This window comes from Neoarius graeffei, chromosome 26, assembly GCF_027579695.1.
Source record: "Neoarius graeffei isolate fNeoGra1 chromosome 26, fNeoGra1.pri, whole genome shotgun sequence".
In the NCBI taxonomy this organism is placed as follows: domain Eukaryota; kingdom Metazoa; phylum Chordata; class Actinopteri; order Siluriformes; family Ariidae; genus Neoarius; species Neoarius graeffei.
In genome coordinates, this window is record NC_083594.1 from 54,071,501 (window position 1) to 54,087,477 (window position 15,977).

At 40.6% G+C, this 15,977-nt stretch overlaps 1 protein-coding gene across 1 annotated transcript in view; it reads right to left on the reverse strand.

The window, feature by feature from the left end:
• cacna2d3 (calcium channel, voltage dependent, alpha2/delta subunit 3) overlaps positions 1-15,977 on the reverse strand; it is a 75,971-nt gene that overhangs the window by 42,698 nt on the left and 17,296 nt on the right. The window contains exons 6-14 of the mRNA XM_060910339.1: positions 15,440-15,571; positions 14,012-14,072; positions 13,466-13,616; positions 13,044-13,118; positions 12,193-12,282; positions 10,859-10,972; positions 4,982-5,060; positions 2,717-2,850; positions 2,335-2,352 (exon numbers count right to left, since the gene is read on the reverse strand). Of these exons, the coding sequence (XP_060766322.1) occupies positions 2,335-2,352; positions 2,717-2,850; positions 4,982-5,060; positions 10,859-10,972; positions 12,193-12,282; positions 13,044-13,118; positions 13,466-13,616; positions 14,012-14,072; positions 15,440-15,571 (854 nt within the window). The remainder of the gene's footprint in view (positions 1-2,334; positions 2,353-2,716; positions 2,851-4,981; positions 5,061-10,858; positions 10,973-12,192; positions 12,283-13,043; positions 13,119-13,465; positions 13,617-14,011; positions 14,073-15,439; positions 15,572-15,977) is intronic.

Below are 15,977 nucleotides of genomic sequence, written 5' to 3' on the forward strand. Positions count from 1 at the left end.
AATGAAAACACTTCGTAGCACGCCTCTTCATTTTCCAATTGCAGGATGCCAGAAACAGACTCAAGGTCAAATCACACAACAGCGCCATCTAGTGACCAGTGCCTAGAACATGGTTTTATGTCTGGTTGTGAAATGCAATCAGTGCACGCAGTGAAACCCTTTATTTTCACTTCTGGGGTTGAGTACCAGGATAGTCTAGACTGAAATATTACAATATCTTCCTATTTCTGTAGTTATTACTCATTTTCGGAGAGCAATAGGAGATATTTAGGTGCGGAAAATACTCTGCATTGTTCAACTTATGGTATTGAGGTTTTTTGGTGTGCAAATGACAGCGCGGTGCTGATGTCACACAGCGCGACGGAGCGCCATGTATGTGCACTTTGGGAAAAGCACTGACAACAGTAAAACTATTGGCCTGATCATCACCGAGAATAAATCCACATAATGCCACAGCCATGTGGAGCTCAGAGACCAAGGGAGCAAAATTAGCCGTGCTTTCTGGGTGGGAGGGGCATCTTCTATCTCACCTGTCAATCATAGTGACACTCGACAATTGTGTGCGTCTGTGAGCTCACCGGAGGGCAGATCGAGCTTTCCTCAGAGCGTGCTACACTTCAGCAGTGTGAGCAGCAGTTTGAAAAGATGCAGTCAGCCGAGCTTACGTTAGCTAACCTTCACCTTCACCGGTTGGTAGCTGGCATATGAAAGAGCAGAAACTGGCCAAGAATAAATACGCTGCAACTCTGCTATAACGAACTCCTTGGGTGACGTCCAAATAGTTCGTTATACCGAAAAAGACCCACTTGTCACACCAAACACTCAAGTTATATGCGAAACTTTAGGCACATTCTCCTTGCCACGAATTTCTCCTTCCGAGTTGCTATCAGAGCTCACTGACTGAGTTAAAGGACACGAACTGAGGCGATGACTGATTTCTTCGTCTGTTATGGAAATGACGGAGGTTACCGGTGTATCACTGTCCGTGTCCACCCACTGACTCACGACGTTTTCTAAATCTTCACCATTCAGTTCATTCATGTGTTGCAAATCACCAATGATGTCATTTATGACACGCTGCAGGGCTGGGCGGGGCAGGGGGTATAAACACACCACCGGTGCTCTTTAACTCGGTGTTAAGTTCAGCAGGTATCAGCAATCATTTCGTTCTTTCATCAATCCTTTGATCACCGTTCTCGATAACTGTTCGTAATTGACACCTAAACGAGGCTCGTTAAGCTGTTAATGGTGAAGGTTATTGTTCGTTTGTGTAAAAAAGTCCCATGTTAAATGAATAACACCCGTCGTGTGCACGTCCTCCACCTGACAAACCCGTTCGCTCTCAACTCCAGTCTGATCTGAAGCTGAGGAGCGTTTATTGGATGGAGTGAGATCACGCTTTGTGGGGGGAAAAAAATCGAGCTTCGGTGAGTTCAAATAAAGCCCCCAGAGTGCATTCTGGGAAACGACCCTGTGCTCTGTGCAACTGCTCATTCTCCTTCACCCCCTCCTCCCTCTCTCTGCTCTGCTGTCACTTTTATTACAGCTTTAAGAGATAAAGGCCAATGATCCAAGAAATGATGAATGGAGTGTCTCTCAGCGCGAGATACAACGACCGTACGCTGCAGGAGGACAGCCCTCAACTCGGCGTGTGTGTGTGTGTGTGTGTGTGTGTGTGTGTGTGTGTGTGTGTGTGTGTGTGTGTGTGTGTGTGTGAGATAGAGTGTATACAGAAGCATAAAATCATAAGAGTGTTCAGGTGCACATGTGTGATAGGGATGGTGTGTGTGTGTGTGTGTGTGTGTGTGTGTGTGTGTGTGTGTGTGTGTGTGTGTGTGAAATGAGGAGTTTTAATAGATAGGGCACCCTCTCTCTCTCTCTCTTTTTTCTCTCTTGTTCTTTCTCTCTCACACACACACACACACACACACACACACACACATTTACTGCTCTACTATAGAGTTGTTTATACAGAGTACATATACACACAAACACATTATTATTATTATTATTATTATTGTTGTTGTTGTTGTTTGAATATACCACACATTAATTCCTTAATTCATACTTTCAAATCTGACCATTTGTTTCTTTAAATTACAGCATAATCCTCATACATCATTATTCTGAATGACAATTTTGCATTTTTTTTCCTTTAATAGGTTTTATTTCTACAGTATAAAGTGGAATCATATCATAAAATGTCTCAGAGAGTGTATTGTGTCAAATATGTACTCTCTCTCTCTCTCTCTCTCTCTCTCTCTCTATATATATATATATATATATATATATATATATATATATATATGAAGAGTGGAAATTGAAAAGCTTTACCTTATGAGCCTGAGCGAGCTACAGAGACAAAAGGAGACAAAATATAAAAACAAATATAAATATATTACACAAAAATGATCTGATGTTCACAGTAAACGTGTTGTTCTTCACTCTCGAGTCAGATGGAGGGGGAGAACCCGGAGAACAGTGACAGAACTAATGAAGCTATTAATGTGCAATCATTTACACACAGTGTAGGGGGTGGAGAGAGTCACGCTTACACACACACACACACACACACACACAGCCTGCTGTGGATGATTATTAGACATTATATTCAACATACACGCTAATGTCAAGTTTTCTGATGTGAAATATTGAACAATATCCAAGAAAATCTGTAAAAAGTCACGTCATGACTCAGAAGTGAAATGGAGCTCACAGCCTGGTCCACGTAGGCCTCGGTCCACACCGTGTCGTGCTCATGGTCAATGACTTTTGGGCGGCTCATGACGTGCAGATACCTCATCACATTCTCCTGAACATCAGCCAGGGTGGAGATCTGACTGAAATAACCTACACACACACACACACACACACACACGGTGATGGAGACAGGTGGGAGGAAGCTTTCCATAAATATATCACACATCCTGTGTGTGCAAACCATGGAGATAGTCATGTACAGCACTAATGTCTCGTTGACGATGTTCTCACTCTGCTGCAGATCGTTACGGTGAAAAAGTGTCAAATTAATAATTAAACTCTTCAAAAGACTTCAACCATAACACTGACACATTTAAAATTCCAGGAAATTATGCTGCTTATAATAATTAAAAAATTAACAAAAAACAACAGCTATGAAACATCTGACATGAAAGAAGATGATTTTGATGAGCACAGAATTTAAGGGAAATTTTAAATAAATTAAAAAAATGTATAAGCATCCTGCTGCAGATATCACAATCTGTATAACTTCTGAAAAAAGCATGTTTATTAAATTATCATCGCATCCAAACACACACACACACACACACACACACACACACACACACAATTTTGAATCACTAAAATATTTCATGTTCATACATTGAGCTATTTAATATAATTTACAAGTTATTTCTAAAATCTGAAATAATTACCCCAAGCAATTTTAAAACAAAGGAAAAAAAATAGATAAAAATATCAAATTGGAATATTGTATAGCTATCAAATATACAAAATTAAAATTATATAGTCGTAGTTTTTCATATATACAGTGCTGTCCACAATTATTGGCCCCCTTGTAAAGATTAGTTTAAAAGGGTTACAAAAAATCCCCCTTTTTGTGAAGTCGCTTCATCTGACAATGAAAAAAATGAGAAAATTACAACATTTAATTGAAATAAATTTATTCAGAGAAAAACAAATCCCTCATCAAGAAATATATTTTCAACAAAAACACATGTTCCATTATTATTGGCCCCCAAAGCAGCCTCAGTTTCTTTGGACACTTTGACTCTCACACTTGTTTATTACTTTTACAGAAAAACCCAGCAGCCTTCAGGATGTGTTTTTGTGAAAAGTGTCTCTGCAGTAATATGCTGCTTTCTTTACTGACGTACAACCATGTTTCTGTAACATTTAATTTTGTTCTGGAAAACTGACACTTGGAAAATATTTAAAATATTTTTGGACCGACTTCATAATGTAGAAGTCAGAAAATAAACTAATGTAAAAGCATAAAAATGATAGAGACTGTATTTTGTTCTGTGGTTGTCAGTGTGTTCGGCAGAACACTGTATGTGTGTGTGTGTGTGTGAGAGAGAGAGAGAGAGAGAGAGCCCACTCATCCATGTCGGAGGCACACAGCGCTGATCAGCACGCAGCAGCCAGAGGGCCGGATCTGACAGGAAGAGTGATTTAGACTCACTTGAACCTTGACCCCTGTGTGTCAGTTCTGCACACTGAGAGCGTCACAGTCCCCATCGTGCCAAATCGGCAGCCCATAAGCAACCCCCTTCCAACACACACACACACACACACACACACAAAATGTTCTGCCGAACACATTGAGTGTACAGACAACTGCAGGCCGTATCAATATCAATACTAATACTACTAATAATACTAATTTACATTTGCATAAAATAAAATTAAATTAAATAACCTGAGGAAAGATGGGACGCTGTAAACACTGATGTGAAATACCATAAATTAAATTTATAAATTATTCTCAAAATCATATTCTGCCACATTAAACACTTCAAATAAATAAATAAATAAATAAAATTGTAAATTGTAATCCAACACATGGAAGATAATATAAATTTTATAAACATTTTTATATTTTATAATATGTAAAAATATTTTGGGAATATTTTGGGGGGGGCATGTGATGCTGTAAACACAAATTACTTTTGGTCACTTTTGTTTATGTTTTGTTTCTTTCTCTTTTTCCTACAGACACGTTCTGAAGAGTTCAACACTTTCCATAAAAATGAAATAGAAATCTGTGAAATATAAATTTTGGTGATTAATGATGTAGAGAATTAAAGGCATTAAATGAAAAATACATTGAAAATTAAATCTAAACAGCTGAAAAGAGACGTGATGTGAGCTGGATTATTATAAATGAAAGGCTGAATACACCGATCTGTTCCTTTGTTCCTGTGTGTGTGTGTGTGTGTCTGTGTGTGTGTGTGTCTGTGTGTGTGTGTGTGTGTACCTTTGTTAGCACACGCCATCCATTTCAGGTTATCTGCGAATGCTGACTCTCGTCCAATCAGATAAGGGAAAATGCGCACCTATGCAGACAGAAACGCACGAATGTTAGTGCATCTTCCACCACCCCAGTTCTCTTTTCATATTTTTTGTCGTTTATACTCAACTCTCTCTTTCCCCTCATTTCCTCTGTCTCTCTCAGTGATTAAATCCTGTATTCGAGTCTTCTGTATCTTTTACATTTTATTTTATCCACTGTATTTTTCCAACTCCATCACCCTATCCTCCATGGATGAGTGAATACTCTCTCTCTCTCTCTCTCTCTCTCTCTCTCACACACACATTCACTTTCCTCTCTCTCTTTATTTCCCACTACATTGCTCCCATCTGTCCAGTATAAATGGTTTTTGATCTCAGCTCATTCAGAGCACTTCGAGTGTAGCAGCAATGCGACACTCTCTCTCTCTCTCTCTCTCTCTCTCACACACACACACAATCTGCAGGGTGAAAAGATGTATTTTACCTCCCGCTGATCTGCACATGAGAGTCAGATGTAGACACATGGTGTATGTCGGAGGGCCATTACATTTAAACTCCACACGGCAAACACTAACACACACAACACTAACACACACAACACTAAACCCTAACATGTGGCACTAAATACAAACACACATAACATTAAACACTAAAACACACACGAAACACGAACACACAACACAAACATCCACCTCAATAAACACACACAGCATAAAATACCATCACACATCTCTGAACACTTACATTCAGCACTAAACACTAATACAGAGAAGAGTAAACACCAACACAACACTAAACACCAACACACAGCCCTAAACACTAACACAGGGAAGAGTAAACACCAACACAACACTTATTCATCACACAAGTGCGTGATGAATAAAGTTGTGCTTTCTTTCTTTCTTTTCTTTCTTTAAACACTAACACAGAACAGTAAACACCAACACACAACACTAAACATGAACACACAACACTAAACACTAATACAGAGAAGAGTAAACACCAACACACAACACTAAACATCAACACACAACACTAAACACTAACACAGAGAAGAGTAAACACCAAGACACAACACTAAACACGAACACACAGCACTAAACACTAACACAGAACAGTAAACACCAACACACAACACTAAACACAAACACACATCACTAAACACTAACACAGAGAAGAGTAAACACCAACACACAACACTAAACATGAACACACAACACTAAACACCAACACAGAACAGTAAACACCAACACAGCACTAAACACTAACACAGAGAAGAGTAAACACCAACACACAACACTAAACACGAACACACAACACTAAATACTAACACAGAGAAGAGTAAACACCAACACACAACACTAAACACAAACACACATCACTAAACACTAACACAGAGAAGAGTAAACACGAACACACAACACTAAACACGAACACACAACACTAAACACTAACACAGAGAAGAGTAAACACCAACACACAACACTAAACACCAACACACAGCACTAAACACTAACACAGAACAGTAAACACCAACACACAACAGTAAACACAAACACACATCACTAAACACTAACACAGAACAGTAAACACCAACACACAACACTAAACACAAACACACATCACTAAACACTAACACAGAGAAGAGTAAACACCAACACAACACTAAACATGAACACACAACACTGAACACTAACACAGAACAGTAAACACCAACACACAGCACTATACATGAACACACATCACTAAACACTAACACAGAACAGTAAACACCAACACACAACACTAAACACAAACACACACCACTAAACACTAACACAGAGAAGAGTAAACACCAACACACAACACTAAACACGAACACACAACACTAAACACTAACACAGAACAGTAAACACCAACACAATGCTCATAAACAGTATTTAAGTTTTAATGAGTTTTAATATTCATCTAAAGTTACGAGTGAGTGAATGTTTTACAGGGAAACATGTTAAAGGCGCGCGGCTTGGGGCTCTACAGATATAAGAATGAAAAGAATCAAATCCAGAAGGCAGTAAAATCAACTGTTTTGACGTTGCTCCAGTATTTTCGTGATGATGTTCTGCTGTCAGTGTTTCAGTGAGTATGAGATCAGCTGCATGTTTTTCTGCAGCCGCTGGGGTCCTGCTACACAACGCATCATCAGCACTTTCAACACATTAGCATTCGCATTTCAGGCCATCGGCGGCTTTAATTCCTCACTGTGCCTCAGAATGGGAATTAACCCGCCATGTGCTGCTGAAATGACCTGAACATTCCCGCTGGAATAAAACCACACCGCCGTGTGAAGCACATTAATAATGGAGACACATCAAGGAGAAAAGGGAAATTCCTGTTTGTGGGTCAAAAAAAAAAAAGAAGAAGAAAAAGAAGGACAGAAACACTGAACAGACGTGGAACATGTAGCAGCCGAAATAAAACCTTTCCCATGATGAAAATGTGACTTTTTTTATCCAAATCTATTGCCAGGATTTTGTTTCCCAAACATGACATTTCCAGAACCCTGTAACCCAGTTTTCGATGTTCCTGAACTCAATCACTGCACCAAAACCCCAAGAAACCCGAGATATCTTTTTAAATTCTTGCAGGAATCTGGAACATATCAAGAGATTTTTTTTTTTTTTGACAATGCTGTGATCGGAGCATACCCAACATGGATTCCATCATATCTGGGTCATAGTTTGAAATAGCCAGGCAAAACTGTCTCAGGATTCTGAGGTATTTTGCACAGTGACTATTCCCTGGGGTTCTATCTTCTCAGCACCTCATGTCCCTCAGAGTCTTGTGTTCCCAGGAATCACATTCCCCAGTGACACAGTATTCAGAGTCCCGGGACCTAATGTTTCCAGAGCCTGATTTTCCCAGGTCAAGGTTCTTATGTTCCAGAGTCCTGGGTTCTCAGTGTTCTGTGATCATATGGCCCAGGACACTATGCTTTCAACACTCTATGTTCTCTGGGTCCTGTGTTCTCAGCACCATGTATTACCAGGATCATATGTTCTCAAGGTTGTATGTTCTCAGGATCCAATGTTTTCAGCATTCCATTTTCTTGGGGTCCAGTGTTCTCAGGATTATGTCTTCCTAAGGTTCAATTTTCTCAGGGTCCCATGTTCGAAGCACTCCATTTTTGGGGGGTCCAATGTTCTCAGGATCATTTCTTCCCACAGTTCTGGCTTCTCAGGGTTCTATGTTCTGAGCAGTTTATTTTCTTGGGGTCCTATGTTCTCAGGATCATGTCTTCCCAAGGTTCTGTCTTCTCAGGTTCCCATGTTCTGAGCACTCCATTTTCTTGGGGTCCAGTGATCTCAGGATCATGTCTTCCCACAGTTCTGGCTTCTCAGGGTTCTATGTTCTAAGCACTCTTTTTTCCCTGGGTCATATGTTCTCAGGATCCTATAATTCCTGGGCCCTGTGTTCTTTGGATTGTAAGTTCTCAAGGTTGTATATTATCAGAACCATGTGTTCTCATAGTGTTCTCATGCACCATCTGCTCCCAGGAACCCAAGGATGTTCTCATACACAAACCTTGTGGTCAACCCTACATTCCTAGAGTTCTGTTTATCTGGAGCACTATGTTCTCTGTATACTTATGACCCACAAACCAATATTCCCAAGGCCCCAGTATTCCACAAAGTCTTTTGTTCCCAGATTATCATACTCCCAGAATATAAACATTTCAAAATCCAATTTTCCCCAAATCCCATGGTAATATGGCCCAGTACCCTCTGTTCCAAGAACCTTATCTTCCTTATATACCCAGTATCCAGATCAGGATCACATTCCCAAGGTTCTAGGGTCCCAAGAACATCTGGCACTGGACCTTATGCTGCCAGTGTTCTTTGAAAGTTCTCTGAAGGCCCTTACGAAAATCTACCATGGTTTACTATGGTTTTACCATGGTTTTTATGTAGTAACCATGATTCTACCATGGTATTTCATGGTGATTCTAAGTACTATGAACCAACCATGGTATTACTATGGTTTATCCATGGTAGTAACCATGGTTCTACTATGGTATTTCATGGTGATTCTAAGTACTATGAACCAACCATAGCATTACTGTGGTTTATCCATAGTACTGCAGTAGCTGTGGTAGCATCATAGTTGTATGTGTAATAGGTCATAGTAACTATGAAATTAGTTTAAAAAGGGATAGTATGGTTTTTAAAAGGATGCACTAACTGTAGTATTACCATGCTTTCGTCCAACAGTCAATGCTGTAGAGAAGGATCTTGATTAACAGCCCAGATACATTAACATTTACTTAGAACCTAAAAATTTAAGTGAACATTGAGGTAAAATGCATATAGTACATCCTAAACAACAACAATAATAATAATAATACACTCTAAAAATACTGGGTCAAAAATAACTCAACTTTAACCCAACCACTGGGCTAATATTGCACGAACTCAACACTAGGTTATCTTGTTTGCTGTGTGAATTATCGTAGCCTAACGGTGGTATAGTGGTTAGCACTGTCGCCTCACAGCAAGAAGGTCCGGGTTCGAGCCCCGTGGCCGGCGAGGGCCTTTCTGTGTGGAGTTTGCGTGTTCTCCCCGTGTCCGCGTGGGTTTCCTCCGGGTGCTCCGGTTTCCCCCACAGTCCAAAGACATGCAGGTTAGGTTAACTGGTGACTCTAAATTGAGCGTAGGTGTGAATGTGAGTGTGAATGGTTGTCTGTGTCTATGTGTCAGCCCTGTGATGACCTGGCGACTTGTCCAGGCTGTACCCCGCCTTTCGCCCGTAGTCAGCTGGGATAGGATCCAGCTCGCCTGCGACCCTGTACACTCTCAGAAAAAAAGGTACAGATCCGTACCTTAAAAGGTACAAACTCTTGTCTCTGTGGCAGTACCTTTAGAGGGTACAGAGCTGTACCTTTCAAAAGGGGTACATATTTGTACCTTCATGCTTTGTACCTTTAAGTGCCTCATCTGTACCTTCAAGATCAAGTTTGTACCTTTAGTGGATGGTACAAATGCTGTACCTTTAACAATGGTACAAATCTGTACCACAATGGTACCACCACAGAGACAAGTTAATTTGTACCTTTTAAGGTACATGATCACTTCTTTGACGGGGGCTTCTGAACGGAAAGGCTTCTGAAAGGTTTTCAAGGAACCACCTAATTCAGTAGAACTAGCCACAATCAGAACAACAGTATGGTAACTCACCTGTAAATTTCCTTCTGTCGTCTGTTATTTCCAGGCCCGCTTTTACTAAGAAGTCCAAAAGCTCTTCGGTGGAGAGGGCGGACAAAGTCGCCATCCTTCAGGCGACCACGCAAGTAGTAGTAGAATTTTGTCTTGCGCTAGCATCTAGAGCAGGACCGTTAGTTGCTTTTTGGACTCCTCCCCCTAGCAGCTCAAAGTACCATGCCCTAAGGTACAAACACGTACCTTCTCCAATTTTGTACCTTGAAAGGTACAGTGTCGTACCACAAAGGTCCAGTTTTGTACCATTTAAGGTACATCAAACTGAAAGGTACATTTGTGTACCTTAATGTGTCATATTTGTACCACTGTGTACCTTTATTTCTGAGAGTGTAGAAGGATAAAGCGGCTAGAGATAATGAGATGAGATTATTGTAGCCTACTTTTGAAACTTGAATAAGAAAACCATGGTTTTAACACAGTGTTTAACATAGTGTTAACACAGTGGTTAAGGTTCTACTCTCATCACCAGAAGGTTTTGTGTTCTAATCCCAGGACTTTAACTCTCAGACACTCAGATAAAGTTCTACTTCTCCTGTCGGTCACTCGGGATAAAAGTGTGTGTGAATGTGTTGGTGATTGAGGTGACGCACCTTCCGCTCGGGCCAGTTGTACTTGGCGAAAACGTCGTCATACATTTCAGTGGCTCCGTCCGTCACCAGCATGATGGCCCGACTGCACACACTCCCACGGCCTGCTTGGTTAAACTACACACACACACACACACATAGGTGAGACATGCATTCATATAAAATATTTGTATACAGTATGTGCGGCTCTTCATTATTACAGTCTACTGGCACTACTATACTCTGTGTGTGTGTGTGTGTGTGAGTTTCTACGCAGTGTGCTGTGTAATCTGAGCCTCAGGCTGCAGCACTCTCGAGATGAAGTCGTTGAAAATCTCTGTGCGTCCGCTCCTCACCATGAATGATCGTTAATCTGATGGATTAAGATCCATGGCAGTAATTAACTAGCTTATTGACCCATGACAGAGAGAAGGTGGCAACTGAGAGATGACATCATACGCCAGTGAAAGCTGTATACACACACACACACACACACAGAGTGCAACTTCGCCCATCCATTCCTCAAGATTGTGGAAGACACAGACAGGAAGTGAGAAAGAAAGAAAGAAAGAAAGAAAGAAAGAAAGAAAGAAAGAAAGAAAGAAAGAAAGACACACACACACACACACACACACACACACACACACACACACACACACACAGAGTATCCAGACCACCGTTCTTGTCGATTACCATATTTATTAGCCCGCCATAATGAAAGTGACAAATACAGATACTGTGCATCTCTCTCTCTCTCTCTCTCTCTCTCTCTCTCTCATCCATCCTCTGCTCTACTTGTTCCCCCTTCTCTTCCCTCCCTCCATGCCTCTCCTCTCGTCTGAGAAAGAGAGATAAAATGAGTCAGTGGACTGCCTTTGACCACTATCTCCTCTGCGTTGTGCTCTCCTCAGTGTGCCTGTTAATCAGTGATGTTAATTACAGCTATTAATCATAGAGTGTCGCAGAGAGGCGGAGGAGGTGGAACAGGACAACACACACACACACACACACACACACACACACAGGAAATGAGGATCCTTTTCCCACTATTCAGGTCTCAAGCAGAAATTGGAGTAAAAGAAAGTACACTGAATTTCAGACAAGCCCCGCCCCTCATCTTCACATTAACCAATCAGAACTTTACAGAAAGTATATATATCACACAATTATGACAGAAGATCACGGAGGTGACGTGGCAGTGGTAGTGTAGTAATGAACAGTCAGTGTTACTGTCTCGGTAGTGTTTCACATGTTCTACCTATGAACAAAACACTGGCTTTAATGTGTGTGTGTGTGTGTGTGTGTGTGTGTGTGTGTGTGTGTGTGTGTGTGTGTGTGTGTGTGTGCGATATAATCACCTCGTTAAGAACTGTGAAAGCTTCAGTCAGAGCGTCTCCCAGCAGCCCGATGCCTTTCGCAAACAGCCGGTCGAGATGAGCTCGGAAATGCTGTGAGGGAGAAAGAAGGAAACACAAAGAGGTGCTTTACTTCATGGGATAAAAAAAAAATTGAAAAGAGACAAAAAGACAAACAGGAAAGAAAGAAAGAAAGAAAGAAAGAAAGAAAGAAAGAAAGAAAGAAAGAAAGAAAGAAAGAAAGAGTGAATGGGTATATAAATGAATGAATGAATAAATGAGTGAGTGAATGAATGACTGTGTATTAATTAATTAAGTAGTGAGTGAATGAATAAGAGAATGAGTTAGTGAGAGTGAAGGAGTGAATGAATGAATGAATGAATGAATGAATGAATGAACGAGTTAGTGTGAGTGAGTGAGTGAGTGAGTGAGTGAGTGAGTGAGTGAGTGAACAATAGAGTGAGTGAGTGAGTGAGTGAGTGAGTGAGTGAGTGAGTGAGTGAGTGAACAATAGAGTGAGTGAGTGAGTGAGTGAGTGTGAGTGAGTGAGTGAGTGAGTGAGTGAGTGAGAGTGAATAAATAAATGAATGAGTGAGGGAGAGGAAGAATGAATGAATGAGGGAGAATGAATGAGTGAATGAGGGAGAATTAATGAGTGAGTGAGTGAGTGAGTGAGTGAATGAATGAATGAATGAATGAATGAGAGAGTAAATGGATGAATTAATGAATAAGTGAGAGAACGAGTGAGTCAATGAATTATTGAATTATTGAATTAATTAATTAATTAATAAGAGAGATAACAATTGAGTGAATGAATGAGAGAGTGAATGAATGAATGAGTGTGAGAGACTCACATCTTTATTGGTTTTGTCGGCCTGCACCAGAGTTCCATTCAGACACGATTCCACGTAATGAATCTCCTGATTATACTGCAGGATCACACAGACATCAGAGAGAAGTGAGGAGCACACTCACTCACTCACTCACTCACTCACTCACTCACTCACTCACTCACTCACTCACTTATTCATTCACTCACTCAATCACTCATTCACTTATTCACTCACTCACTCACTCACTCACTCACTTATTCATTCACTCACTCAATCACTCATTCACTTATTCACTCACTCACTCACTCACTCACTCACTCATTTACTCATTCACTTATTCACTTATTCACTCACTCACTCACTCACTGTACATTAACATAGCATCCTATTGTGTGTGTGTGTGTGTGTGTGTGTGTGTGTGTGTGTGTGTGTGTGTCGCGCACAGCGATGATGTTGAAGAAGTCGTCGTCTCCCAGCGTGTCCAGGATGGAGGAGACGGTCTGCCGGGCGATGGTGAGCCGGAGCCCCTTCATACTCCCACTCACGTCCACCAGGATCACCACGTCCTTCGGAGACGTAGCTGCCTGGATGTACCTGAGGAGGTAAAACAGCCTGATAATCAGGTGATAAACACTGCGCTACAGTCAGAGCTGCACTTATAGAAAACTAACCAACACCTTCTGACCAATCAGAGTCCAGAATTCAGCAGCGCCATGGTTTAATCATTAATATCATCTCCTAGGCCTGGGATTGATCTCTGAATTACATCCTTAATTATGATTTACTCAGCACGTTGTCTGGGATGTGTGAGGAGCTCGGGGCAAAACACTTGCTGAAGAGAAACACACACTTTCCATCTCTAATGACCTTTTTCTGTCTTTCTTTGTTCAAATAGACACTTTAAAGGTTGTGAAGTTTCTGTAGAGCAGTTACATTTTTCTTAGGTTCACTATCATTTTTTTAAAATGAAATCTGTCCACTGCTCGTACCATTTTCTGTTGCGGCAGTCGAACGAGATGACTCCGTGTTCATCAGGATACCATTTCACACCTGCAGCGAGGAAAAGAAATCACACATGGCTTCTTCATCTCATTCATTTTTTTTTCATTCCAGGTGACACGAAGATCACTGAAAGACTCCTGAATGCTCATGAGGCCCAGCAGGGGTTCTTTGGTTCTCCTGTGAAAGGGTTAGAACTCAAACCCTTTTGCAGGAAGGAATTTCATAATAATTTGAATTTGATTGAAGGTCTTGTTTCTCAGGACCAATACATTGCTGTCCTTCGATGTTTGCTACGTTATAAAAATCTATAAATATCTCAGATGTTTTCTGATTTGTTTGATTTTTTTCAAATGTTCAGAATTTCATCAGGATGAAAACAACGAATGATTTACTGTATATTTGGAACAAATGGTTCTCGGCGAATATAGAATTTTCTGACAATTTTGTGCTTTACAAACGTTTGTGGGTGAGCAAAATTATACCAGAGTTCAAAAGGTTAAATAACTCATTTATCAGAGGACATACACACTCCCTGGCCACTTTAATAGGAACTTGTTGTTGATTCTAAGATCCCTGTTCTTGGCTGCAGGAGTGGAACCCAGTGTGTTCTTCTGTTCTGCTGTTGCATGCTGAGATGCTTTTCTGCTCACCACGATTATAAAGAGTGATTTTATGAGTTACTGTATCCTTCCTGGCACAAAAGCTCAAACCAATCTGACCATTTTCTGATCTCTGACCCTCTCTTATCAACAAGGCGTTTGTTTCCACCCACAGAACTGTCACTCACTCACTCACTCACTCACTCACTCACACAGTGTTTTTTGTTTTTCGCACCATTCTGTGTAAACTCTAGAGCCTGTTGTGTGTGAAAACCCCAGGAGATCAGCAGTTTCTGAAATACTCAAACCTTCACACTCCATCCGGCTCAAACCAACCAACACCCATACTGTACCACAGTGAAAGAAAGAAAGTCACACTTCACTGTGAGATCACAATGTTTCCCATTCTGATGTTTGAACGTTGTGAACATTAACTGAAGCTCTTGATTTGTATCTGTATGATTTGATGCGTCGTGCTGCTGTCGAGCGATCGGCTGATTAGAGAACTGCAGAAAACAAACAGCAGGTGGATGTAGGGGTGTTCCTAATAAAGTGGCCAGTGAGTGTATATTTACTGTATGATGTCAAACAACACTTAGGTTTTGGAGTTTTGTTCTTTTCAGATGAAAAACTATTTCTACATCCTGTGTTCATATAATCACTGATAAAATCTCAAGACCGGACTGACTGCATGCTGTATTGAAGTCTGAATCGGATTAAACTGAACATTTTCTTCTCGCATATCCTGCAAAAATAAAACATGAGCACCATCATGAGCAAGCACCCCCCCCACACACACACACACACACAGTTTACCTGGGTATTGTCTGAAAAAACCCTTCGCACTTCCAAAATACTGCCAGATGAGTGAGGGGTCCTTCTCGAAATTATCCACAAACACTTTATTCAGAGCCTCAGACCAGTACACACCGTTCACTATGTCAGGATCTGAAAACACAGATTTTTTTTTAAAAGTGGTTTTAGAAATGTACTCATAGCCTGGAACCACTTCAGCTTGCTGATTTATATTGGCAAGGTTGTTTTCAAAAGTTTTGGCACCCCTGGCCAAAGTACATTGACAACCTTTACAAAACTTTTTTTTTTATTTAAACCTTCAAATATTAATACACCATTATGTAACATTGAATGAATTAGTGAAGAGAATAAAAAAGTAACTGTGGCATGTGCAAAAGTTACACATCCACGTAACAAAGCGAGGGTTCAGTTGTTCATGAAAAGAAATTTCTGGAAGATTGTTTCATCCAGGACTAAACACGAAATAAACACAGCTTCCTCTGATGTGCAGAATAATGCAAGCTGGGTTTTTTTTAAATTAATCATTCTTACCATCAAA